This window comes from Neofelis nebulosa, chromosome 10 (assembly GCF_028018385.1).
Source record: "Neofelis nebulosa isolate mNeoNeb1 chromosome 10, mNeoNeb1.pri, whole genome shotgun sequence".
In the NCBI taxonomy this organism is placed as follows: domain Eukaryota; kingdom Metazoa; phylum Chordata; class Mammalia; order Carnivora; family Felidae; genus Neofelis; species Neofelis nebulosa.
This window is the reverse complement of record NC_080791.1, coordinates 27,000,215-27,025,038: the sequence shown is the minus strand read 5'-3', so window position 1 is coordinate 27,025,038 and position 24,824 is coordinate 27,000,215. Positions and strand designations below refer to the sequence as shown.

General features: G+C 50.6%; 1 protein-coding gene and 1 long non-coding RNA gene across 3 annotated transcripts in view; one reads left to right on the top strand and one right to left on the bottom strand.

Moving 5' to 3' along the window:
* ADAMTS8 (ADAM metallopeptidase with thrombospondin type 1 motif 8) lies at positions 1 to 21,244 on the top strand. The gene is made up of 9 exons (XM_058687325.1): positions 1 to 1,245; positions 9,263 to 9,502; positions 10,301 to 10,436; positions 11,104 to 11,271; positions 12,247 to 12,548; positions 14,862 to 15,045; positions 17,451 to 17,623; positions 17,745 to 17,920; positions 20,045 to 21,244. Exons 1-9 carry the CDS (start codon positions 28 to 30, stop codon positions 20,613 to 20,615), a joined length of 3,168 nt encoding a protein of 1,055 aa, XP_058543308.1. The 5' UTR covers positions 1 to 27; the 3' UTR covers positions 20,616 to 21,244.
* LOC131487067 (uncharacterized) overlaps positions 3,748 to 24,824 on the bottom strand; it is a 73,626-nt gene continuing 52,549 nt past the window's right edge. For both annotated transcript variants that reach the window (XR_009249592.1, XR_009249593.1), the window contains 2 exons: positions 21,970 to 22,538; positions 3,748 to 4,036 (listed from right to left, as the gene is read on the bottom strand). This is a non-coding gene — a long non-coding RNA (uncharacterized LOC131487067). The remainder of the gene's footprint in view (positions 4,037 to 21,969; positions 22,539 to 24,824) is intronic.

Here is a 24,824-nt window from a genome sequence, read left to right as displayed (position 1 = left end):
TAGTGAGAGATCAAAAATAAACCTCTTATGTCAAAGCCGGGAAGGAAGTATAAATACGAAGGGCTCGGCAGCCCACTCGGTGCTTCCCGGGGTGGGGAGGAGGCAGGAGGCGGCTGCGCGGGGACTACGTGCGGGGCAGGGGCGGAGGACGGGCGCACGCGGCCCGGGGCGCCAGTTTGCTCGCGCTCTGCTCGGCGGGCGGGCGCGGGAGGAGCGGCCTTCGCCAGCCAGAGGGGCCGCTCGGGGACTGCCGTCGCCGCCGCCAGGCCCCCGCTGGCCCAGTCGGCCAGCGAGCTGATTGATTTGCTTTTTCCTGGAGAGAGCGGCCGGGCTGCGCTCGCGCCGCCGGCACCTGCCCGCGCCGGGCCGCCTTCTTCCCTCTCCTGCGCCGCTGCCGGAGCCCCCATGCCCCGCGCCGCCCCCCGGTGGCCGCCGCTCCTGCTGCTGCTGCTGCTGCTGCTGCTGCTGCTGCTGCTGCTGCCGCCGCCGCTGGCCCGCGGCGCCCCGGCCCGGCCCGGCGCCCGGGGGCAGGCCTCGGAGCTGGTGGAGCCCACGCGGTTGCCGGGCAGCGCGGGCGAGCTCACGTTCCACCTGTCCGCCTTCGGCAAGGGCTTCGTGCTGCGCCTGGCGCCGGACGCCAGCTTCCTAGCGCCCAATTTCAAGATCGAGCGCCTCGGGGGCTCCGGCGGGGCGGCCGGGGGCGAGCGGGAGCTGCGCGACTGCTTCTTCTCCGGCACGGTGAATGGGGAGCCCGAGTCGCTGGCGGCCGTCAGCCTCTGCCGCGGGCTGAGCGGCTCCTTCCTGCTGGACGGCGAGGAGTTCACCATCCAGCCGCAGGGCGCGGGGGGCTCCCTGCACCAGCCTCACCGCCTGCAGCGCTGGGGGCCCGGGCCGCGCCGCGGGACCCCCGGGCTCGCCGCCGCCGCCTCTGAAGCCCACCCCCTCCCTGGAGGACCCGAGTGGGAGGTGAAGGGAGAGGGTCAGAGGCAGGAGAAAGGAGACGAGGAGCAGGAGAAGGAAGAGGAGGAGGAGGAGGAGGAGGAAACGGAGGAGGAGGAGGAGGAGGAGGAGGAGGAGGAGGAGGAGGAGGAGGAGGGCAAAGAGGATGCAGAAGGCGCCAGCGAGCAGCCACCACCCCTGGGGGCCACGAGTCGGACCAAGCGTTTTGTGTCTGAGGCTCGCTTCGTGGAAACGCTGCTGGTGGCCGATGCGTCCATGGCTGCCTTCTATGGAGCCGACCTGCAGGTAGGATTCGCTTTGCCTGGAGGCCCCCAGTCACCTCCTAGAGCCTCCAAAATCTTCCCTTTCCAGTTCCTCTGAGAAAACCCTTCACATCCCTCATCCTTCCAAGACCGACCCCAAACAAGGTTCTTTCCTTTCTGAGAAGGTGCAGGAACTCTTTTCTTAGCCTCTGACCCCTGGGCTACCTGCTGCCCCCCCACCCCCACCCCACCCCCGTCCTTTCTAATTTAGAGTGGAGGTCCTGGCGCCTCCTCCTCTGCTACTCACCTTCACCCCTCACATCCTGAATCTCCTTCAGCACTTGGCAAACTGAACTAAAAGTGGGTTTTCAAGCACAACAGCTCCCCCCACCCCCCAACCCAGGCACCTGCCTCTCCCAACAGAGATGAAAATGGGACATTTTGGAAGAGCATCCTCCCCACCCTCCATTTCCCAGCCCTCTACTGGCTCCAGACCTGACAGGTTCCCAAGGAAAGTCAGCTGGGTTGGAAAGATGTGGCTGTTTCATTGCCTTCATGTACAGAACTGAGGTTGCCATAAGCAAAAGACATTGTTTGGAGGGAGTTGAACCTGGAAGGGGGCTGCCCAACTTCTGTGTACCCAGCTGGTTCTGATCAAGGGGCGTGGACTACCTTGCCAACCTGGCACTCAGCCCCGGGCAGAACTTCGCAGTGCCAGCATCAGCACAAGAAGGGAGGGGAACAGAATTTCTGCCGGGGGGTTAGCCTGGGAGACTGAAGCTTCAGTGGAAAAGGGAGGGGAGAAAGCAGTGGGGATATGAACTCTTTCAGTGAACGCTCCTTGTGGAGCCAGAACTCTCCTTGGTCCACCCCAGCTGCTCTCAGCCCAGACACAGCTCTCTACTGAGCTTGGCTGGGCAGGAACATGGAGTTCAGGGGACAGCTCCTGTAGCCAGACCACATCTAACTAGATTCAGAGGTGGTGCAGACTCAGCAAGAGGTATCTGTGTCACCCTGTGTCCCAACACCTCCCCCAAGCACCAGGTGAAGTACAAGGGTTCCAGGAGAGGGCCGTACTTTCTCTTCCCCTGAGGAGCACAAAACCAGGGGCGTGCTAGGTAGAGAAGACCTGCCCTCCCAGCGGTCATAGATCCCTGCAGCAGAGATCCTGGCCACTGACGCAGTTTAGTTGATACTTTTTCAGTAATGGCAATCTTGGCCAGTGATCCTATTCTAGGATCAGCCCATGCCCAGCTGTTGGGGACACCGAGTGCTTCAGCATCACCTGTGCCGAACAGTCTAGATGATGCACCCCATCTTTCTCACTCTGCAATCACGGGGAAATGCATCTAGATGGAAGGATGGGAAGAGATAGGGGTGAGTGGCCCATGTGGCTGCTTCTCTGGTTACTGTAGAAGCAGGCTCCTTTGCACACTGTTGTAGTATTCACTTCTGCCACGTGCTGGTAAGGCAGCTTTGAGCCATCGGTGTGGTCTTTCCAATGGGCTTTAGGTCTAGGATGACTGCATATCTGCTTCCCTGCCCACCCTGAAAGCAAAAGGAGGCACCAGCCAACTCCCCTGACTCCTTTCCTCAAGCAAGTCCTCAAAAGGGTGGTTAATGGGGCTTCTCCCATCACAGGTTAGGGCCACCACACCTGGCTATTAGGGAGCTCTACCAGAGAAAGGCTGAAAGTACAATCATTGCAAACCCTGAGCTGAGGTGCTGAGCCACTCCCCATGCATGGACCAGTTTCTGACATCTGCCTGAGAACCAGGAGGTAGGAAAGACAAGAGCACAAGGAAGCATCAGATAAAGTAATTACTTTTCAGGCTTCAGAGCCAAAATGTTTTCCCTACTGTCTTCCTACCATCTCACTCAGCCCATCACCTAGTAACTTAAGATACTGAGTATTTACCTCAAGGATATACTTGGCTGGGCTGGGCTGGGTCTGCCTCGGGTTCTCTTCACAGAGGCACCCAGGAACACTTCTACCCTTACAGATTTCTGACCGGATGACCCAGTACATGCTTGTCCCATCCCCTCTCCCTCCCCATATGCTGTTTCTGGACCACCCACAGACACACTCCTTGCACCCAGCCAGCCTCCATGGATCAGAAAAGCATATCAGAATAGGCATCAGGCACCTGTATAGGCTGAGGGCCTCTCCCTAGGGGATCTGCTTCCAGGTCTTATACCTGAAGGAAAAGTCCTGTCTCAGCTGTACCAACTCCATCACCTCCCCTTTGGTCTCATTATGTCACAGCCAATTTATACCCCTGCCTGCTGTCACCACGCTGGGGTGGGCAGGGGCTGAGGCACAGCTGCTTCTGTGACATCCCACTGACCCCTCTGCTTTGACTGCTTACCAGCTGTGGAGATGCCACAGGATACACTTGAACTTCTCAGCTCAATCCCCTGGACTTCCTAAACATGTCCATGAGCTCAGCTAAGACAAGAATGAATGTCATGCTCTAGTTCCCCAAGACCTTGCCTGCCCAGATCCATATCCCCAAAATAGAATCCAGTTCTTTATAAGTAACTCTCCGAGGCATCTCCTAGAGACTTCATTTGCACAGATGGAAGGCACTTTGGGGTGTCTTAGCAGGCAGTGGTGTAAGGTAAGGATGAAGGGATTTTACCCCCTTGAGGTCTTGCATTTCCTCATCTGTGAGGCCAGACACCTGGACTAGGTCATCAGTGCTAATGTAAGCATCAGTGAGGCCGCTTTTCATGATGAGTCTTCTAGAAAATTCAGCACTATGTGGGGAAACCATGTTCTGAGTGCGTTCAATTTGCATAATGGTTTGTATGCATCGCCTCAGCGGAAATACCTGTGAGGGAGGCAGAGGAAAAAGGTTCAGCTCACAGGGAATCTGTGACCTTCTCAAGGTCACACAACTAGTAAGCAGCAGGTCTGGGTCACAATCCAAGTGTCCTGAACCTGAGTGCAGTGCTCTTTTTCTCTTGTGCCATGAGGTTGCGTTAGCATGAGAAGGGTGTGTGGCTCTGTGGCCCTACACTTGTCCATATTGTGGGAATAGGTCATTGAATCCAGCAGTCCAAAGATGCCCAGCCAAAGTGGGAGGCCCTATCCTGGGAAGAAACCACCTCAAGGCCAAGGGAAAGAATTAGCCATGCTAGAAGCTGGTCACACTGTTAAGCAACAATGAAGTTTTCCAGAACTCTGTACACTTGAGTTCACTTAATCCCTTGACAGAAGGGCCCCCCCCTCCACCTCCCACCTTCTTATCTGGTTTCAGAGTTAATGAGCTCAGACAAAGGGGGCTTTCTGAAAGCAGGGACCACCTCGGAAGAGGCCATTAACTCTGTCTGCATCCGGCTGCTGCTGATTGTTCCCTGGATGAATCTGGAGCAGGAACGCAGTGAGGGGCAGGCTGAGCCGTGCCCCACACTCAGTCTGAAAAATCCATCCTGCTGGTGGATCAGCTGCCAGCTGAGCTCTGAATTCTTTGCTTAGCAGGGAGAGTCCTAGAAGTGGTAATCATCATCCCCAGAGAAGACCAGAGGACTCCCAAGATGTCAGGCTACCAGCAAAGGATTTCAGGAAAGGGTTAAGTCCTAGCGATTCCATCTCCCCTTTACCCATATCCTCTGGGAAAATGTCTCCCACAAGCCCACCTATCCCAGTGTGTCCAGCACAATCCCCACTTAGGCCTGTTCTGGCATAATTATTAATAGCATCATCTTCACTCTCAAAAGTGTCCTGGTTTGGATAAAAACAGAAGCAGACACACACCCCCACTGGCTCTATACCCCCCATGAGGATGGGGGAAAGACAAGTGTTACGTCCCAGGTGAATTATGTTCTCCTTCCAAGAGGAGTCTCTTCCAAGAATGATCAACAATACACAGTTTTTCCCAAAGAAAATGCCTTGATATTCAAAGGTCTTTGATTTGCCACTTCTGCCTCCCCAGGTGTAGACAATGCCAGGGGTAAGCTTGCTTGCTGGCTTGATTTGGGTTTGTTTTGGCTATGCTGTCGCTGTCCTTGCAGCATCCAGGATAGGCAGCAGTGTGGTGAGTAAAAGCATATGCTTCGAAGGATAATCAAAATGACTGAGTGTCCTTGAGTAAGTTACCAATTTCTCTGGGCCTCGATTTCTTCGCCAGCAAAATAGGAACCGGTTATACCAATGTCCTAGCATTGTCTTGAGGATACAAGACAATATAGAGAGCACCTGACCCAGTGCGCAGCACATAGTAGGTGCTCAACAAAGAGGAATTAATACCAGAGTTGCCTTCGGTGATGACATTTGTCAGAGGAGGAGGGTAGTGTGGTCACACACCTTCATAGCCAGCCCACTGCTGTGTTGGCTTTGCTGTCCCATGCAGCAGGGAGGCCTTCCTTTCCAGCTTGCTCAGCTCAGAGTGTTTAAGCTTGGCTCACTGTGCTTCCAGTAAGTGTGTATACCTTTGGAGAGGGACATTGCCCCTTGCTGGTTTTTTTAATGTTTTATTTATTTTCAAGAGACAGACAGAGAGAGAGAGAGAGAGCACTAGTGGGGAGGGGAGCAGAGAGAGTGAGACACAGAATCGGAAACAGGTTCCAGGCTCTGAGCTGTCAGCACAGAGCCGAACACAGGGCTCTAACTCACAAACCGCAAATCATGACCTGAGCTGAAGTGGGAAGCTTAACTGACTGAGCCACCCAGGTGCCCCGCCCCTTGCTGCTTTGAGAATGAGGAGCGGTGAAGGACATCAGTGCAGGACCCTCCCTCTTCTCCAATTGCTTCTTTACTCTCTTTGGCCTCTCCCCCACTTCCTCGGCAGTCTGGGGCCCTAGGGAGACCCCCAGTAGGAAAAGTATGGCACTGGTTGCTGAGCTCAGAGTGTTTCCATGTTGCCGTGCTCCCCTGCCTTGCCTCTCCCAGGTGTGCAGCAAGGAAAAGCGGTGGGACCCACAGTGTGAAGAGCAAATGAGCCAAGCATAGGGATGACAGAGCAGAAGAAGCCGCTGGAAATGCATTTGGCCCAGACCCAGCCTTCTCCTGGACTCCCACTGCACTTGGCTTTGGCTGCCATGGGAGCTCTGGGGGAGGAATCTCCTTGTTTGTATTGCTAAGAATCAGAGTGCTATGTCTCAGCCTAGCTGGCTAGGGCATTTCTTTCTCTTTTTCAGGTCCTAGGGGCACTAGTGGAGGAGACTCCCTAGAAAGTGCCCCGCCTTTTCCCAGTGAGAATTAAGGGCATGAGGTCCCCAGGTCATTCAAGAGCGGGGATGTTGGACCAGCCCTGGCCAGGCTGGTCATGGGCTCCCACTTACCTGACATGGTTGCTGGAGGTCATCTGCTGTGCTGGGGCCCCCACACCACCAGGGGCACCATCTTGTTCACATTCTTTAGCAAGTAGCCCACACTTGTGTGGTGCACAGAGAGGAATATATGGATACCAGGTGGTGGAGTGAGCCGTCTGACCTCCTTCACTGGCTCCTGAGCCCTCTCTCTGTGGGACTGTAAGTCGGGCCTAGCCTTTTGCCTAGGGTACTGACTGAGAATCGGACTCTCACAGACTAACAGCCAACCCCATCTCCCCAGGTCCTTGCCCCTAGGTAACTGCAAGAGGCACTGCAAACGTCAGGCTTTCCTGCCATAGTTTCTTAGAGGAGCTAGCAGTGGGGATAGCAGTGCCTCCCATCCCCAGAAGCTCAGCAAGACAAGAGAGAAGGGGAGGACCAGGATTTGGGATTTTAACAGACACACTGACCACATAGTTCTTGTAGCTCTCTATGAGAATTTGTAGCAATGGAAATTATCTTCTGAAATAGCAACCAGAAGGACATCCAAATGCTCTCAAGTCTAATCCACTGCCTTGAAAAAAAAAAAAAAAATGGCTCTCAAGCCTGCTCAGCCCTACAGTTATTTAGTATCTGGAGAAGATGCTGTGAGCTCCCTGAACTGCAAAGGAGGAGACTCCCTGAAAATCTTAGTTTCGGGAAGCCTCCGCTGATGCCTCAGCCCCTCCTTTGTACACAAATGTACACCCCTGTGCCTTTGGTTTTCCCTGGGGACATGGCTGGTGCATGGTCCCCACTCAGCTGCATTGCCCAAGAGCCCCAGTCTGATCTGGTCAGCTTGGGAATATAGATCCTTCTTAAACCTCAAGCCTTCCGAGACCAATGCTGAGCAGCTGGCATCTTGTGTTAACGCCTTTTTTGTAAGACATCATCTCCCCAGTTTTGAGATTGTGAAATTGGGACTCAAAAGGAAGAAATCTTGTAAAGAGAGTTGCAGGTTGCCTCTGAAGAAACCCTAGGGCTTGGTCCCTGGCCCATCAGATTTGACCCTTCCTAGGGCAAGAGCGCAGGAGACTCTGCCCCCTGGAAACAGGGAAGCCTGGCCAGGAAGCAGCCTCAGCGAGCTCCCATTCCTCAGCCCTCACCCCCAGTTGCATAATGATGTGATTGCTTTTTTTCCCTCAGGAATCCGGCTCCAGGAGCAAGTGCCAAGTTTCAGCTTTGCTGATAAGATGTTTACATCAGCCTAAACATAGCTGGAGTGCTTGACACGCTAAGGAACCTGCCAACCCCTGTGTGTAGGGCTTACAAAATACCTGGCTCGTTGCCTGCGAGGTGAACAGACAGATCCCATTCACAAATAATGGGATTCGTCTGGAACTCCCACACATGGCCTCAACCGACAGAGCCTTTCACCTCTGTCCCTCTTTAGCCTTTCACCCTCCTCTCCCCTCCTTCCACTCCTACCTTCCAGACCACAGGAAAGAAAAAAAGAAAGGCTTATGGGAGACAGTGCCCTAGGAAACAGGGAGCAGGGCACATGAATGGCAGGCTCAGCTGGCCACACTCCTGGCTGAAAGCACGCGTGCCTTTTCCCCCTTTTCTTCTGCACAATAGTCCAAGAGGACTCACTTCTAGAGGTCCCTGAAGCAGGACAGTGAGCTCCATCTGGCTGCTTCCAAAGCCTTGGGAACAACCCAGGGGTAGGACAGAGGCCAAGCAATGATGTGGACTCCTTCAGCTGGCCTGGGCAGAACTGGAGGCAGGTGTGATCCTAAGCGCCTGGGTCTCATGAGGTCCACTGACTTCTCTCAAGCCCCTGGCAGAAGGGAATAGACCTTCTGGGATTGTCTAGAAACCAGCAGTCAAGCACTGGAAAACTTAACGCAAAGGGTGTAGACCTCAGAGACAGACGTGCTTGGGCTGGTGTCCCGACTTTAAGAGCTGTGTGACCTTAGGCAGCTTGTTTGACTTGTGTGAACCTCTACTCCCTAATTCGTAAAATGGGGGTGACAGCATCTACTGCACAGAGTTAGCATGAGTAGGTATGAGTAGCATGAGTTAGCATCGAGTAAGGTGTGGGTCTGGTGACTGGTGCAGGCTGGCTACTGTTAGTAGTGATTATCGGAGCAATCTGCAGGCTAACAGTGCCCATCCTGAAGAGTAGAAGTTACCCAACAGGCACCAGGAAAATGCTCAACTAGATTCTAAGGGGCACATTCTACTAACCTCGAACACTCAAACAATTGCTTCTGGGCTGAGAACAGAGAGGGGATGGGGGTGGCTGGCACAGAGGCGGTTGATGTCAACGTTAAGGCAGAATAATCAGTGCGGTCCAATAGGACTTTCTGTGATGATGGAAATGTTCTGTCTGCTGAGTTTAATACAGAAGCCTTGAGCCATAGATGGCTACTGATGTACTTGAACTGTAGCCAGGGTGACAGAGGAACTGTAACTTTAATTTTATTGCATTTAAACTTTAGATTTACGGAGTCACCTGCGGCTGGTCAAGACGTTAAATGCACAAGTTTTGGAACCAGGACATCTGGGTTCAAATGCTGGCAGTATACTCATTAGCTTTGTGTTCTGGGTCAGTTACTGAGCCTCAATTTTCTTACAGGTAAAATGAAGGAATACAACGCCAGGGCCTCAGGGGTTTTGTGAGTCTTCAGCAACATGCCGCAAATCTAGCGCTCAGCACAGAGCCTGGCACATAGGACGCATATCAAGGGGTGGTGGCAGTGGGCAGGCAACAGGCCAGGAGACGTAACCCTCCCCTCAACCTGCCCCCTTCTTCCCAACAGAACCACGTCCTGACACTAATGTCTGTGGCAGCCCGAATCTACAAGCATCCCAGCATTAGAAACTCCATCAACCTGATGGTGATAAAAGTGCTGATCGTGGAAGATGAAAAGTGGGGCCCAGAAGTGTCTGACAACGGTGGCCTTACCCTGCGTAACTTCTGCAACTGGCAGCGGCGTTTCAACCAGCCCAGCGACCGGCACCCGGAACACTTTGACACAGCCATTCTGCTCACCAGACAGGTTTGTGGGCTGGCTCCAGAAACCCCAGGGAGGAAGGGAGGCGGGATGGGCGGATCAAAAGGGAGGGCCACTAAGGCCTGCCCAAACATGGGAAATGTCTCCCTGCTGGCCCCAGCTGGACGCCAGGAGCCTCACGTGCCGAACGACAACGAGGGGGAGGTCATGAGGACAAGTGTGAGGTATTTGCAGGGGAAGGACAGGAATCTTGCAAGGGCCCTTTTCCAAAAGTTTGTGACCAGCTGTCTGCTGAGGTCATAACAAGAGGAAATGTGCTCACACTGCCCAGTAAGAGATCGGGAGTTGGAACGAAGAGAGGAGAGCCATCTGCAGTGGTTGTTAAACACAGAGGCAGGTAACCGGAGATTTGGTAACCTCCAAACCAGGAGGCAGGCCTGCCCTCCTGTCTGGTAAATTGAAACAGAGCTTCCCAAAGGCTGAAGACTCTAATAACATGTATCAGGCACTCTTGATGTCTTCACAGCAGCCCCACAAAGCCCCATTTCACAACTGAGGAAACTGAGGCACAGATCAGCCACACAGTGGTAGCACTCATAGTCAAGCCTACACAGTCTTGCTGCAGGTCAGTACTCATAACCCCTGTGCTACCCTGCCTTCCAAAACAAGCTGGCCCCAGGACACACCAACACAGAAAAAGAAATGGGTTTCCTCACACGAGTGGCCTTTGTGAAGAAACAGGGCCTTTGGCTTAAAAATTTTCCTTCAACTCAGGAAGAGCAGAAACAGAAAGATGTTCTGTTCGATGTCTGTTCTCATGCCCTCTCTCTCTCTGCCAAGCAGAACTTCTGTGGGAAGGAGGGGATGTGTGACACCCTGGGCGTGGCGGACATTGGCACAATCTGTGACCCTAACAAGAGCTGCTCCGTGATCGAGGATGAGGGGCTCCAAGCAGCCTACACTCTGGCCCACGAGCTAGGTAAGACTTGCCATGCCACATCTACTGTACTGTGTCAGAGGGAACTGCCGCTTCCAAATCCAGGCCAGCCCAGGTCTAAGGAGTGCAGATCTCACACACGGCCAGGTTCTACTCAGATTTATGACAGACTGATTATATGCAAATAGATACTGTGCTTTCTCCATTGCCACCCTGAGCATGAGGCCATAATATGAAAATAGGGTCTTGGACCATCAGCAGAGGTCACCAGCAAAATGCCAAATGAAATAAATGCTCAGGTCGAGTTGCGATGCTTTGCCAGAGCTAAGTGGTAAGAATTCTGGGAAGATCCATTGGCACTGCATAAGCAAGCAAATCATTGAGGTGCATGTGAATTTAGGACAGGCTGAGGCAGAAAACAAAGGGAAATCAATGTTCCTCAGTATTCTGTGAAAGCTTCCCGAGAGAGAAAAGCCCAGAGTGAAGCCTGAAACAAAAATCTTTAAGGAACAGGGGCATGGCTGTTCCCATGAGGAGCTGGTGACTGGTTAGCCCTTGAGATGCCTTCTTCTGTCAGCAGAGGGTAACTGTCTTACAAGAGGGGGGTGGGTTGGTGCTAGGCTTGTGAGGAGCCCTCAGGGAGGGGCAGGGCAGAGTGGAGGGCAGTGGAGGCCAGTTAGGGTGGACTTCAGGTCTCTCTTTACCCCAGGGCACGTCCTCAGCATGCCCCACGACGACTCCAAGCCCTGTGCACGGCTCTTTGGGCCCATGGGCAAACACCACATGATGGCACCCCTCTTCGTCCACCTAAACAAGACACTGCCCTGGTCTCCCTGCAGTGCCATGTACCTCACGGAGCTCCTGGACGGCGGGCACGGTAGGTGTCCCTCCGGCTTCTCCCTGCTTCTTTCTGGCCAGCTGCTGGTGGTTGAGGTCTGCCCAGCCCACCTCCTGGATTGCTAGATTGCCGTTGGCACCTGCGCTGTTTCTGGCTGAGCTCCTTCACAAAGCATCAGAGACGTTTAGGATAGAAGACACCAGAGATGTGTTCCTCACCCAACCTCCCGTGCTATGGCAGGCTAACCATCCTCATAAGGCATGCTCTTCCTTGCCCTATCTTCTAGCGGCCAGTGTGCTGGGCTAATTTAGATGATTAGTCACAGAGCAGGTAGAATTAGTCTGAGAAGGTTTACCTGGAAGAGGTGAGCTTGAACAGAGCTCAAAGGGATGGAAGAATGTAGTACAGAGGAGAGAATAGAGCATCCGGACTGGAGACATAGATCATGCAGCAGCTTAGAAATGGCAAAGAGGCAGGGAATGAGTGGTGTGAGAGCAAGGGCAAGGGGGATGGGGGAGAGGGGTGGCCTGGTTGAAACAGTTTGACTTATTGGGCAAAGCACTGAAAACATAATTTATTTGTGGTTGTTCTCATTGAAGAAGATAGGGACACCTATGATACAAAAATAATAGATTATCCAAACACCAATCCTTTGACTTTATTTTGCATGCCATGGTTTTTGAGAGCACATTTACATCCCCAATTATATGTGATGTAAATTAGTATGTCAGCTAGCTGGCCTTCCCTAGGTGAACACTGAATGTATTCAAGATGTTCTGGATGACAACAAAAAAAATTCAATCCTAGTAAAATGTTTACTACTGATAGTCAAAAATGGGATAGGCTCATATAGATGATTGAGTGTTGACAGTTTTTAGCTTGTCAAATAAACTACGATGGCTGGGCCTTCAACACCAGCAATAATGTGGGAGTGTAATGTGGGAGGCTACAAGAGCTGAGAGAGGGAAACTCCTGCTTCTCATTCTTGTTCTTCTGCTTTCCTCCATTTCTCAGGAGACTGTCTTCTGGATGCTCCCACCTCAGCCCTGCCCCTCCCTACAGACCTCCCAGGCCGCAGGGCCCTGTATGAGCTGGACCAACAGTGCAAGCAGATCTTTGGGCTGGGTTTCCGCCACTGCCCCAACACCTCTGCACAGGACATCTGCGCCCAGCTCTGGTGCCACATGGATGGTGCTGAGCCCCTTTGCCACACGAAGAACGGCAGCCTGCCATGGGCTGATGGAACACCCTGTGGGCCTGGGCACCTCTGCTGGGATGGCAGCTGTCTGCCTGAGGAGGAAGTGGACAGGCCCAAGGTGAGGGACAGCCACTTGGGGGTGTGGAAGGAGAGGGAAGGGGAGGCTGTTTTCAAGGAGGAAACCACACTTGAGGGCCATGAACTGAGAGACTTTGGGCTAGGCTGCAACCATGACCTCTAAGTAAAATCACTCATCTTTTAGCAAACAAAGCAAAGCATATTTACCCAAACTCAAGAGGAACTCTTCGAGGCTGTACTCTCGAATGACAGATGGTGGCAGATGGATGACGGCCACCAGTGCTCAGGGCATTTTGGGAACTCCCCCTTGGTAATTGCTTTGGGGTTGACTTGAAGGCTTGTGAGGATTGGTGATAGGTATGAAGCATTCCAGCACAAAGGCCAGAACTTCACCATTCAATAGAGGGAGGCCATCATGATTTCCATTACAAACAGATAGAGTGATAACAGAAGACGAACATTCAAGAACTGAGGGAAAGGTATCCATATCCTACCTGTGTCTGAGCTGCATTCATAATCAGAGGTCAGGAGAATGAGATTAATTGTGAGAATTCAATAATCAAGAGGGGAGAAGGAATCAAAGCTGTTTCTGACCAGGCAGAGAAAACTTGGCCTAGGACAGAGTAAACTTACAAGAAAAACCAAGGCTATGCCAGCAAGAGTTTTTAAATGATTCGCTTCTTTGCCCTGCTCTTAATACTTCCAAACCGTGAGGCTGATCACATTTCTCTTACTGCGAGTCACGGAGCCCTGCCTATGAAACAGCATCCGCTGAGTTTTGCAGCCTGGTCCCGGTCCAGCACTGAATCACCGGGATGGCCTGAGCACTCCTTGTCCAGAGGACTATCCTCAGTGGCATGTCCTTTGCACTGAGGCTCAGGAGCAGGCTCGGGCCAGGTAAGCCACACTCTATCTAAGCTCGCACCAGGGCAGGATTCACGGATTCATCCTCAGCCACTTATCCTCCCCATTCAAACACTAAGCTTCTCTTCTAGGTACTGACCCCCACCCCCATCCCCCATAGCATGTGCTTCATGCATTACTGAGGAGAGGGGAGGGGGTCTGTCCAACGTTCCCCAGCACCAGAGCCAAACTCAATGCAGGGAGACTTTGACAAGGAATGATCATGGGATGATGTTTACCATCTATTTTTAAGGACAGAAAACAGTTCATAAAACACTATATGACAGAATCAAAAGTATGTAAAGTAAAAACATCGCATCTTTATTATTATTCAGAGCAAAAGTATAAGGAGTTATCAATGAAAATTACATCAGTGGTTTTATTTGGGCAGTGGTATTTTTTTTTTAATTTTTTAAATTAATGTTTATTTTTTTAAAGAGAAAGAGAGCAGGGGAGAGGCAGAGAGAGAAGGAGACAGAGAATCCGAAGCAGGCTCCAGGCTCTGAGCTGTCAGCACAGAGCCCAACGCAGGGCTCAAACTGAACGAACCAAGAAATCATGACCTGACCCAAAGTCGGACACTTAACCAACTAAGCCACCCAGGCGCCCTGGGTAGTGTTTTTTTTTTTGTTTGTTTGTTTGTTTTAAGTGTTATTTTCTCTTTTATACTTTTCTGGGTTTTTCTTTTTTTACATAAGTAAATAATACTTTTGTCATTTTAAAAAATTATTTCGCTTTTGAAAACTCTATGAACCTGTCAAGGGCAAAGTTCTGTTCTCCCGGGTTGATTGTAAAGATAGAAGCAACTCTATTTCCCGGACATTATCCTACCACTGGAACTGGTAGCTGGTAGACAGATAGCAACAGTTCCCAGCAATTATTACTTTAAACCAGGACTTCTCAACCTCGGCCCTAGAGACATTTGGGGCTGCATAAGTCTTGGTTGGGGGTGGAAGGGGAGGATGTCTTTGTCACTGTTAGATGTTCATTGTTGGATATTTAGCAGCACCCCATCCTCTATCCACTAGAGGCCAGCAGCATATGCCCTCCCCAGTTGTGACAACTAAAATGTCTTCAAACATTGCCAAATGTCTCCAGAGGATAAAATTGGCCCAGATGGAGAATTGCTGCATTAGACACAACCTTATTCCCATAAAATGTTGTTCCATTCAACAACTAATACCAAACACCTTACTAACAGCAAGACGCTGTTTTAGACACAGGGGAGTCAGCAGTGAACAAGTCCCACACAGCCTCCATGTTCAAGAAGACGATAACCAAGCAAATCACACAGTCATTAAACAAATGATTAGGGAAGCTTACTGAACAACACCCACCATTATTATGAACATAACTAGGTGAGGAGGTCAGGGCCATGGCCCCCTGTTACACTGACAGCTGAGGCCTCCTCACCTCTTCTCCTGATTTAGTGCGGCCTTGTGTGTTTCAGGCTGTAGTGGATGGAGGCTGGGCCCCATGGGGACCCTGGGGAGAATGTTCCCGGACCTGTGGAGGAGGAGTACAGTTTTCACATCGTGAATGCAAGGACCCTGAACCTCAGAATGGAGGAAGATACTGCCTGGGTCGGAGAGCTAAGTATCAGTCCTGCCACACAGAGGAATGCCCCCCTGATGGTAATGACCACTGATGGCCACGACTGTTGTCACTGCAGCAAATCCCCAGACAAGAAGTAGGGTGGGTCTCCTGGGGATGCAGAGCTTTCCTGAGATCCAGATATGAATGGACTCTGCAAGACACCAAATTTTAGGGCAAAGCTTAGTGGCCCCTAGACAGCTTTCACTTGGGCTGGGAGAGCATAGCAAAGTCAAGGAAAGAAATTGCCCTTGTCTTCTAAGATGTGGAAATAGAGGATGTCATTCCCAACCAAACTCATTCAGGGGGTTGCGGGGAGCTCTGCAGAGAGGCGAGAGTCTAGGATACTAATCCTCCTGGAGGCATCTGAACCCTCGTCTGTGTGCAGAATAGAAGTGTTTTCCAAAGCAACTGTCAGAGCCAAACCTCCACTGTCTTTCCAGCCAACATTCAGCCTAGGGCGGAGGGAGGGTTTCTGAATCTGATTCTAGTGCACATTCCTTCTGAGAAGAGTTGCCCATCTTCCCTTGGGGCCATGGCAACTGCCTAATGGAACCTTACCAGGGAGCAGCACCACCTCTAGTTGGCATATATTCCTACCCCCTAGTTCCCGCTAGAAAGCATACACATTAACTCAGAGGCAGCAGGGGTAGCAGCAGAACTGGTGAGAGGGAATCATTAGACGTTTTTCCCCACCATCCCATCCAACTCCCCCTTGTGCAGCTCCAGGAAATTTTGGCAGGCAGCAAAAGACAAGCAGAGTTTTAAGGGAGATTCATCCAAGTGCAAAGACACACTGACATTGGGTTGGTGTCTAACGAGGGAATCTGTAGGCTTTGCAGTTTTGCAATGGCATGAGGGATCAACAATGGCATGAGGCTCTAGAAATTTTGCCCTGGAATCATGAGAATTTGCCTGGCATATGGGGTAAAGAGAAGGAGAGAGAAAGGAGAAGGGATGACTATAAGGCACAAGGTAGACATGGTGATAGTATGATCTCAGGATGCACCAGGGTCCGTCCTCTCAATCAAGTGGTTTTTAGTGCCTCTTGTGTGGCTCAAACTATAATAGGTGTTATAAATGACCTTGTAAAAATGCACAAGACATGTCCTCAAAGGACTTGCAGTCTAGTTAGAGATCCACCTGCCTTTTACAAAGCAGTTAAAGCCTAATCTACGAGGCCTAGACCCCTAGACTTATGAAGAATTCGGAGCAAGGAAAAGCCTGAGCTAGTCTGAACCTTCACAGGGAGTTAGGGCTGAGCAGGGCCTGTACAATGGAGATAGGAATGAGGTGTAGGAGGATGTGTGCCAGGGAGGAGATGGGAAAGGTTTGAGAGGGGCTAGGATTCACTCAGGTGGAGTCAAGCGGCATACTAGCCCTTCAAAGCTACACAACAAAGGTTTGTGAAAGCTAAAAATGGTATCTGGAGATTCTCTGCACTGGCTGTCCGTCAGGGAAGCTTTTTGAAACACAGAGGCCCAGACTACTCAGGTGCATTGAGTCAGAATCTGAGGAGTAGGACATGGCCATCTGTGTTATGAAAAGTGTCCACAGGCCATGCAGATGTACAACTAGGGTGGAGAACCTCGGTATTAAGAGCAGGTTTAATTTCAGGATTGTGGGGTAAAAACAACAACAACAACAACAACATATGTTACTCCTGACAGATTGTTCTGGAAGCAGCATGTAGCAGGATGGGAGAGGAGGCTGAGAACTAGGTCTCACATGAAACCGCAATGCCTCTGCTCGTGGGAGGTGGACTCAGATGGTGAGAGTGGGAAGGAGACACTTAAAATCACAGATTGTCCTGAATAGAGTGTAGGACTTAACAACAGGTTGGAAATAGTGGATGTAGACGCTCAAATGTTCAGCAGAAACCTGACTCCAGTGTCACAGCAGAATGTGGCAGTATCCCCAAGTGCAAACTAAACCAGTTAATGGAGAAGCCACACGGAGTTGGGCTTTTGCTGAGCTGGAGGTAATCTCACTACTACAAATGGAGGTCCCTCCAGAGACAGCCAGAATTATAGCCGGTGAGGAATAGGGGCAAGATCAGAACCAGAGATAGATCTAAGAGTTCTTGGATACATGTCCAATGTCACCAAGGAAGTCAAAATAGAGCACAATTAGCAGGGTCCCAAAAATATACTCCATGGAGCATTCAAGCTTACTGAGTTGTCCCCTGTAACTACTAAGTTTATTCATTTATAAGATAAAATTGGTATCTTCCCCAAATGGAAAGGACATTTATCCTTACCTTGCCACATGGACCTAGATTGGGCGAGTCTAGGAATGTTGAGCCCAGATGACACTGGACCTGTGTCCTGGGATTGGGTCAAAACCAGGAGGAATAAAGGGGCTCTGTATCCTGGCATTTCTAGTGCTGGGTCATCCCTGCTCTAGCAAGCCATGTTACCTCCATGTAATTTCTTACTCTTTGTAGGGAAAAGCTTCAGAGAGCAGCAGTGTGAGAAGTACAATGCCTACAATTACACGGACATGGATGGGAACCTCCTACAGTGGGTCCCCAAGTACGCAGGGGTGTCCCCCCGGGACCGCTGCAAGTTATTCTGCCGAGCCCGGGGAAGGAGTGAGTTCAAAGTGTTTGAGGCCAAGGTGAGAATCCTGCTGGAGCTCAGAACTATGGGTGGGGAGCAAGGCCACCTGGTTCGACCCCACCTGTGGGCTCCCTCTGTGCACACCATGCCCTCTGTTGCCCTCCCTCTCCCCACTGCAGGTGATCGATGGCACCCTTTGTGGGCCCGAGACTCTGGCCATCTGTGTCCGTGGCCAGTGCGTCAAGGCTGGCTGTGACCATGTAGTGGACTCACCTAGGAAGTTGGACAAATGTGGTGTGTGTGGGGGCAAAGGCAATTCCTGCAGGAAGGTGTCTGGTTCCCTCAACCCCTCCAGGTGAGTAACACCCATAGTCCTGTGCCTGGGTTCTAGAAGAGCTGGAATCACATCGGCCTAAGTGTGGACTGTAGCGGCCAGTTAATACCCACGCAGCACTGAGCTGTAGTTTCTCTGTAAAGCATTGGGAGGCCCCCCTATCTCAGAATCATTATAACAAGTCATAAGATGGGCGGAACCCTTGGCATAGTGTCTGACCCATAGAGAGGACGGTGCACAGGGCAGCCAGAGGCCCCGAGGATAGGGGTGTATCAGCTCTGAGTCAACCAGCAATACAGCTATGCTGACTAACCAGGGCCTTGGCCAGAAAGAAGCTCTCCCAGGCCTGTTTTGGGAAGGACATCTCACCCTACACCTGGTGAGTCCCACCCTTTCTTCAAGTGGATCTTTCAGAAAGGAGTACAAAGAGGGGGCGGGTCTTGGTGGCCTTAGGGCTTTCATGACTCTGACAACTCTGGATGCTTTGTCACGTCTTAAAGCCATAAGTTCATAAAACTAGTATTTAAGTGCTTTTATCCCTGTAGCCTCATTTGATTCCTAAAATAAGATCAGATGGCCAATGCTATTATTCCCCATTTACAGATAAAGAAACTAAGGCATGAAAAGATCACATGATGCTCCTAAGGTCACACTGATAGTTAATGACAGCCGGGAAGAGAACCCAGGTGTCTTAATCCTGCGCTACCTTTTTCCTGCCGTGGCATACAATTCCCGGAGAGGAATGGCAAGGGCATATGTTACACGGCCACACTGTGCCCCTGTCTGTCTCTCACTATCTCTCACCTTATCGGTCTCAGAGAACAAAACCAGCCTACAACAGACAACTTGGCAGTCTTCAAATTTAAACTCAAAGGATATAGAAAAAAGAAGCATGTGGTGTGAGATATTCAGATACTGGGTCCGTTAGCTGGTTTTCTCTTAGGCATTAGACATATGGGGCTGTGGATTCTTTCAGAGCTGCCCTCAACTAAGTGGCTAGCCTGAGTGGATAGAAAGGCAAGAGTAGCAGAGAACTGACCGCCTGTCCTCAACCTTCTTTGCTTTCTTCCCAGTCTATGTAACACGAGCACTTTTGCCCCAGAAGAGAAGACTAAAAACTAAGGTTTTTACACCCCACATAAAGCCCTAGACCTACAGTAGAGTTGAAACATGTTCCCCGGGGTGCCTGGGTGGCTCAGTTGGTTAAGCATCTAACCCTTGATTTTGGCTCAGGTCATGATCTCATGGTTTGTGAGTGTGAGCCCCATGTCAGGCTTCATGCTGCCAGTGCAAAGCCTTCCTGGGAATCTCTTTCTCTCACTCTCTTTCTGCCCCTTACCCTCACACACTCATGCTTGCTCTCTCTCTCTCTCTCTCTCTCTCAAAATAAACTTGAAAGAAGAAAGAAAGAAAGAAAGAAAGAAAGAAAGAAAGAAAGAAAGAGAAAGAGAGAAAGAGAAAGAGAAAGAGAAAGAGAAAGAGAAAGAGAAAGAGAAAGAGAAAGAGAGAAAGAAACACATTCCCCAAGCAGCATCCTATCTTCTCAGAAGCACACAGCTCATGCTGTCTGGACACACCGGAGGAAGGCAACTAGAAGCAGCATTTATCACTCTGGCTCCTGCCCTGGGGCCCTTTTAACCAAATACTAGGGACTGATCGGCTCTAAGAGGTAGAGTGAGATGTCCACCCTGGTTAGATTCTGGAACGGGTGTGTGGAACAGATTTTTCCACATGGGTTTGAGCTTTGAGTATGAAAGTTGCCAAGCAAAGTTATATACCAATGCAAGGAGCTAAAAGTGTTTCGAGATCTCACTTGAGCCAAGAGCAGCCAGGTTTGGCAGCACTGGTGCAGCTTTGCAAACCCTTCTGGGATATCTTCCTCTGTGCTGATGTCCAGATCCACACATCTAAACTCCAAGCATTTGAAACAGAGTTACCAGGCAAAGCAAAAACGCTTGAATATCCCAATGCACAGAACATTCCTATTGGCCTCAGCAGCTTATTTATCAGGAACTTTGGGGCAATTACTTGGATGATTTGCTGGTGGTTTGTGTCTGTCCACCCTGGTCACCAGCGTGCTAACTTCCTGAGGCACTGGGCTGGGTAGCCACTGGTCCTAAGGGTGTCTTTCTGTTCCTATCATAGTTACGGCTATAATGACATTGTCACCATCCCAGCTGGTGCCACTAACATTGATGTGAAACAACGGAGCCATCCAGGGGTCCAGAACGATGGCAACTACCTGGCATTGAAGACTGCCGATGGGCAGTACCTGCTCAATGGAAACCTGGCCATCTCTGCCATAGAACAGGACATCTTGGTGAAGGGGACCATCCTTAAATATAGTGGTTCTATTGCCACCCTGGAACGGCTGCAGAGCTTCCGGCCCCTGCCTGAGCCTCTGACCGTGCAGCTCCTGACTGTCCCTGGTGAGGTCTTTCCCCCCAAAGTCAAATATACCTTCTTTGTTCCTAATGACGTGAACTTCAGCATACAGAACAGTAAAGAGAGGGCAACCACCAACATCATTCAGCCCCTGCTCAACGCGCAGTGGGTGCTAGGGGACTGGTCTGAATGCTCCAGCAGCTGTGGAGCTGGCCGGCAGCGGCGGACTGTGGAGTGTCGGGACCCCCATGGCCAGGCCTCCGCCACCTGCAACGAGGCCCTGAAACCTGAGGATGTCAAGCCCTGTGGAAGCCAGCCATGCCCACTGTGATCCAGCGGGGTGAGGCCAGTCTCGTGCTCATGGACTCGGGGTGCTGGAGTGCAGACAAAGGTACCCACTGTGGTAACCCTACCTATGGAGGTGGCGTGGCCTACCCAGGCCTGCCATTGCCATGGCCACTCCAATTCGGCATGAATTCACAATGCGGAGAAGAGAACGGGGACAACAGATCCTAAAGTCTACTATCTGGTGGGTTGAACCTAGTATGGGTTCAGGTAGAGGACATAGGTTAAAAGGTAAAAAAAAAAAAAAAAAAATGCACTTATTGACCCAAACAGGAGACTCAGCCTGTTTGCAAAGGACTAGTAGAGTTAAATGAAAAAAAGTTTTTCCTATTTGGTTTCCCCGATAAATAATCTACCTCAGGGGGAAAAAATTAGTAAAACAGAGACTCGGAGTATGGGGTTGATGGCTAATGTCAAAGCTCCACAGCTGCGCCACCGAGCCACCTTCAGAAATGACCTTGACTGTCTTCAGTATTAAAATCCATTGCCTAAAGGGCTGCAGAGTTGCAGGACTGTGGAGAGCCGTGCAGGGTCTCAGGCTGCACCTGCAGGGGCGGGTCCATTTCAAGTATTTATGCAAATGTGTCTCTGAACTAAAGTGTGATCTTGTGCCAATGCCGTGGTCTGATCTGGTTCACTATTTCTTTGGAAAAGGCAGAGGACCCAGAGCCCAAGGACGGAGGCTAAAACTAGGTCAGCTGACCTTGAACACACACAGGGAAGCTGGCACCTTGCCTGGGTCTCTCAGGCCTTCCTCTTGCTGAATCCAGCTCATTCAGGCAACTCTTCATCATAATCTAGACCAGTCATTCTCAAATTCGAGCAGGCATCCAGAGGGATTCTTAAAATACAGATTGCTGGGCCCTACCCCAAGTGTTACTGATTCAGTAGGTTAGAGAGGGAACCTGAGAATCTGCATTTCCAGCAAGTTCCCAGGTGATGTGGAGACTGCTGGTTTGAGAACCACTGCTCTGGTGGAAATACCCAACTCTGAGGTAACAGTGGCTGTGAGATGCCTCTGGGTTCATTATTCTTGAGAAAGACTACCCCATTCCATTCTGCAAACATACACAGCCTCCCTTTGATATACTGACCAGCCAGAGATACCAGATTCTCTGCGGAGCTGAGGAAAGCTGAACCCATATCTAAGCACTGTCATCCCAACGACCTCAGTGCCTTCTCTCCACATCAGACTTTATCTCCACCTCACCACTCTCCTGGCCCCAACAACTTGCAATGGTCCCAATCAGCCTTTTCTACATGGAACTGCATCCCCCACCTGCTACCTAAACCCTACCTGAGAGCCCCAGAATCCCACCTTCCACTCTGTATCTCCTCACCTCTTCCTGGTTCAGTCTTCCATATGGTCTCGTGTAGAGGGAACTCAGTCCTTGCTCATAAATGGGTACAATGAAACAGACGACATCAAGAAGTGACATTCTAGTGAAAAGAAGGAACACATATAAATTCGCATCTTCCATTTTTCATCACTTTGACCCCTTTGTCCCTCCCTTTTGCTTTCTCTCAAGACTCACTCAAATAACTAGTGACATGGGCAGAGAAGATGCTATAGGGAGCCCTGGTGTAAGTGAGGAAACAATGCCCTCTGGGAGGACTCGCCCTGGGAGCAGGAAACAAAATAAATTGGATTCTGGCCCCTACAGTGCCCTCAGCAGGTCGCTGCTGGTCAGCTCCATGTGGTACACAGCTCCACATGGAGTTGACCACTTTCTCCATGTCTGCTGACTCTAGTGAGGGGGAGGCCAGGCTTACCTAAACATAAACAAGCACACACACAGGCATGTCAATGACGGCTAGTAAAACCGGATTCTTCCTTGCCATGCACCAGTTTTGTTGAGACTGATGTATGTTTCTGCAACTCCTCATCTCCTTCCATTTCTCACCCTCCCTAGAATAAGCAAAGCCAAGTGTGTCCCCTATGCGCTGCCCAGAGCAGTCCAGCTGTGCCAACCCTACGCAGCAGGGACTGCATTTGCCCTGGAGTTCAGCTGGCAGCAGAGCTGCCGATGTGCAAAGCAGAATGGAATCCAGCTTGGCTCTTCCTTGCTGTGTGGGCTCGGCCAGGCTCACAGAATACATACTTGTTTGTGTCTGGAAACTCAACAGCTGCAGTGCAGGGACTCAGAAAATAGATCTGCAGTGAGAGACCACACCATTATTTCCCCTGGCCAACCTCAACCACCCTTGGAGCCCCGAGAAGAGAAGACTACATTTCCTCTGCCGAGAGTTTGCGTTTTCCTGCTAGTGCTCCTGATGGAAACTGGTACTAGTGTTTGCTAAAGTCCCTAAGGCCCTGATGCGGCAGGTAGCTTGGTCATTCATCTGGATCCTCTGAACACCTGCCAGAAATATTTCAGAGGTGGTACATTAACATCAAAGTTCATTTCTTTCATCTTTAATGTAAGTGAATCCTTGCCTGGGGTTTATTCTCTGCCCTTTATTCCCCTGTAGCTGACCAGAGGGATTTGTGAATTTATAAAACTATGCAACATTATTGTTCCCCAGCCCACTTTAGCAAACCATCCCCCTCCCAGGAACATTGTCCAGGGACAATGGGACCATCTTCCCACTAACCCCACATCTTGTCCCTCTGATATGTTCACTAAGTTCTTTGTGTTTGGGGTTTTTAACCAGTGGGCCCTCATAATAAGGACTATTCCTCTTTCCAAGCATCCAAACATATAGTTTTTCTTGCTTTCCTCTGGATCCTTCTTCATTTTTTCCCGGCCTCCCCACCGACAACCAAAAAAAAAAAAAAAAAAAAAAAAAAAGACATGAACAATAGGAAAATTTTTAAGCATATGTTGGCTTTTGCTTGGTCTTGATATTTTCAACTTCTGGTCCAGGGCAATTAAAGAGAGAGGCTTTGTCACCGCTGCATTCTTGAGACTGTAAAGTGGTAAGGCGATATGCTTTCACACATAGCCCAGGACTCCCAGGGTCTGAGTCTACCCTGGTCGTAGGAAAAGAGGCTTGTGAGCCCACAGCAATCTCTGCTCTCTACATGCTCTGCCTCAGATCACCAAGCCCCTCCAGTAAGCAGCCGTGTCCCTTTCACTGTTGGAAATGAGGAGTTGTTTGTAAGAGTGAAAGAAATACAGAATCTACCAAAGAAAATCAAATGTAGTATCACCCTCAGGTTTCCAGATTTCAGCTACCACAGCCTTATCACTTCCTTGTGCCTCTTCAGTCCATCGAAGCCAGATTACTGAACATGCAGCCAAAATGAAACATGAGGTGGGATAAGCATGAGGAAGGAAGACGAGGAAGACAACATCTTAGGCAAGATTAAGCTACTGCCCCTGACACCTGTCATTCTCTGCCCTGATTCTGCTCTGTGTAGAGTGGGAGGGGATGCCCTAAGTAAAGGGAAGTGTATCCATCCAGCATGCTGCACCCCAAGGCACTGCCCATGGGTGCAGTTCAGTCAGGAGACAGAGGAAGAGAGGGACACAGCTGTACTCCTGCCCTTGAGAAATACAAATGGGTTCGCTCTCTTTTAGTGGCACTTGGCTGCAGGACAGTATGTCTATGAGAAGCTGCCTTCTGGCACAGCATGTTTTCCTGTGGTCCTTCAAGAAAGCTGCCTATGGACTGTGAGAGACAGAAGTCACTCACCTAAGCTGACATTTTTGCTGGTTCACTCAATAATCACTCAAGTGATATATTGTGGGCATATTTGCCTTACATCTGAAAAAATTCTAGATGGCACAAAATAACACGCTTCAGGGGAGCTAAATTTTGGAGCGCTGAGTGAGCAGAGTGCTGGTGTAGTGACCTCCATGCTTTCCTTGCCTCACTGGCACTCCATCAGCCTTTCCCAGGCACCTGTCTGCTTTCTAGGCTAACACTTGCCAACAACCTGGGCAGACTTATCACAATAGATGTGCCCCTTCACAGTCTGGTTCATTCTTCTTCAGATGGAGAGTTTCTCTGAGATCCCACTGAAGATACAGTTGGCCTTTCTCACTTAAAACTGAGTGCCAGCCAGCCCACACCCCTCAAAAACTAGATTGAAAAGCTCCTCCAAGACACTGTCCAAGTGCTGGGAAGAGAAAGGTGAGAACCAACATCCAAGTATATTCTGAACAGTAGATGCCAGTGCAGGGAGAGAGAACTATAGAAGCATTCAAAGCCACCTGTCTCTTTTAGAACATGCTTTCCCTCAGGTCTT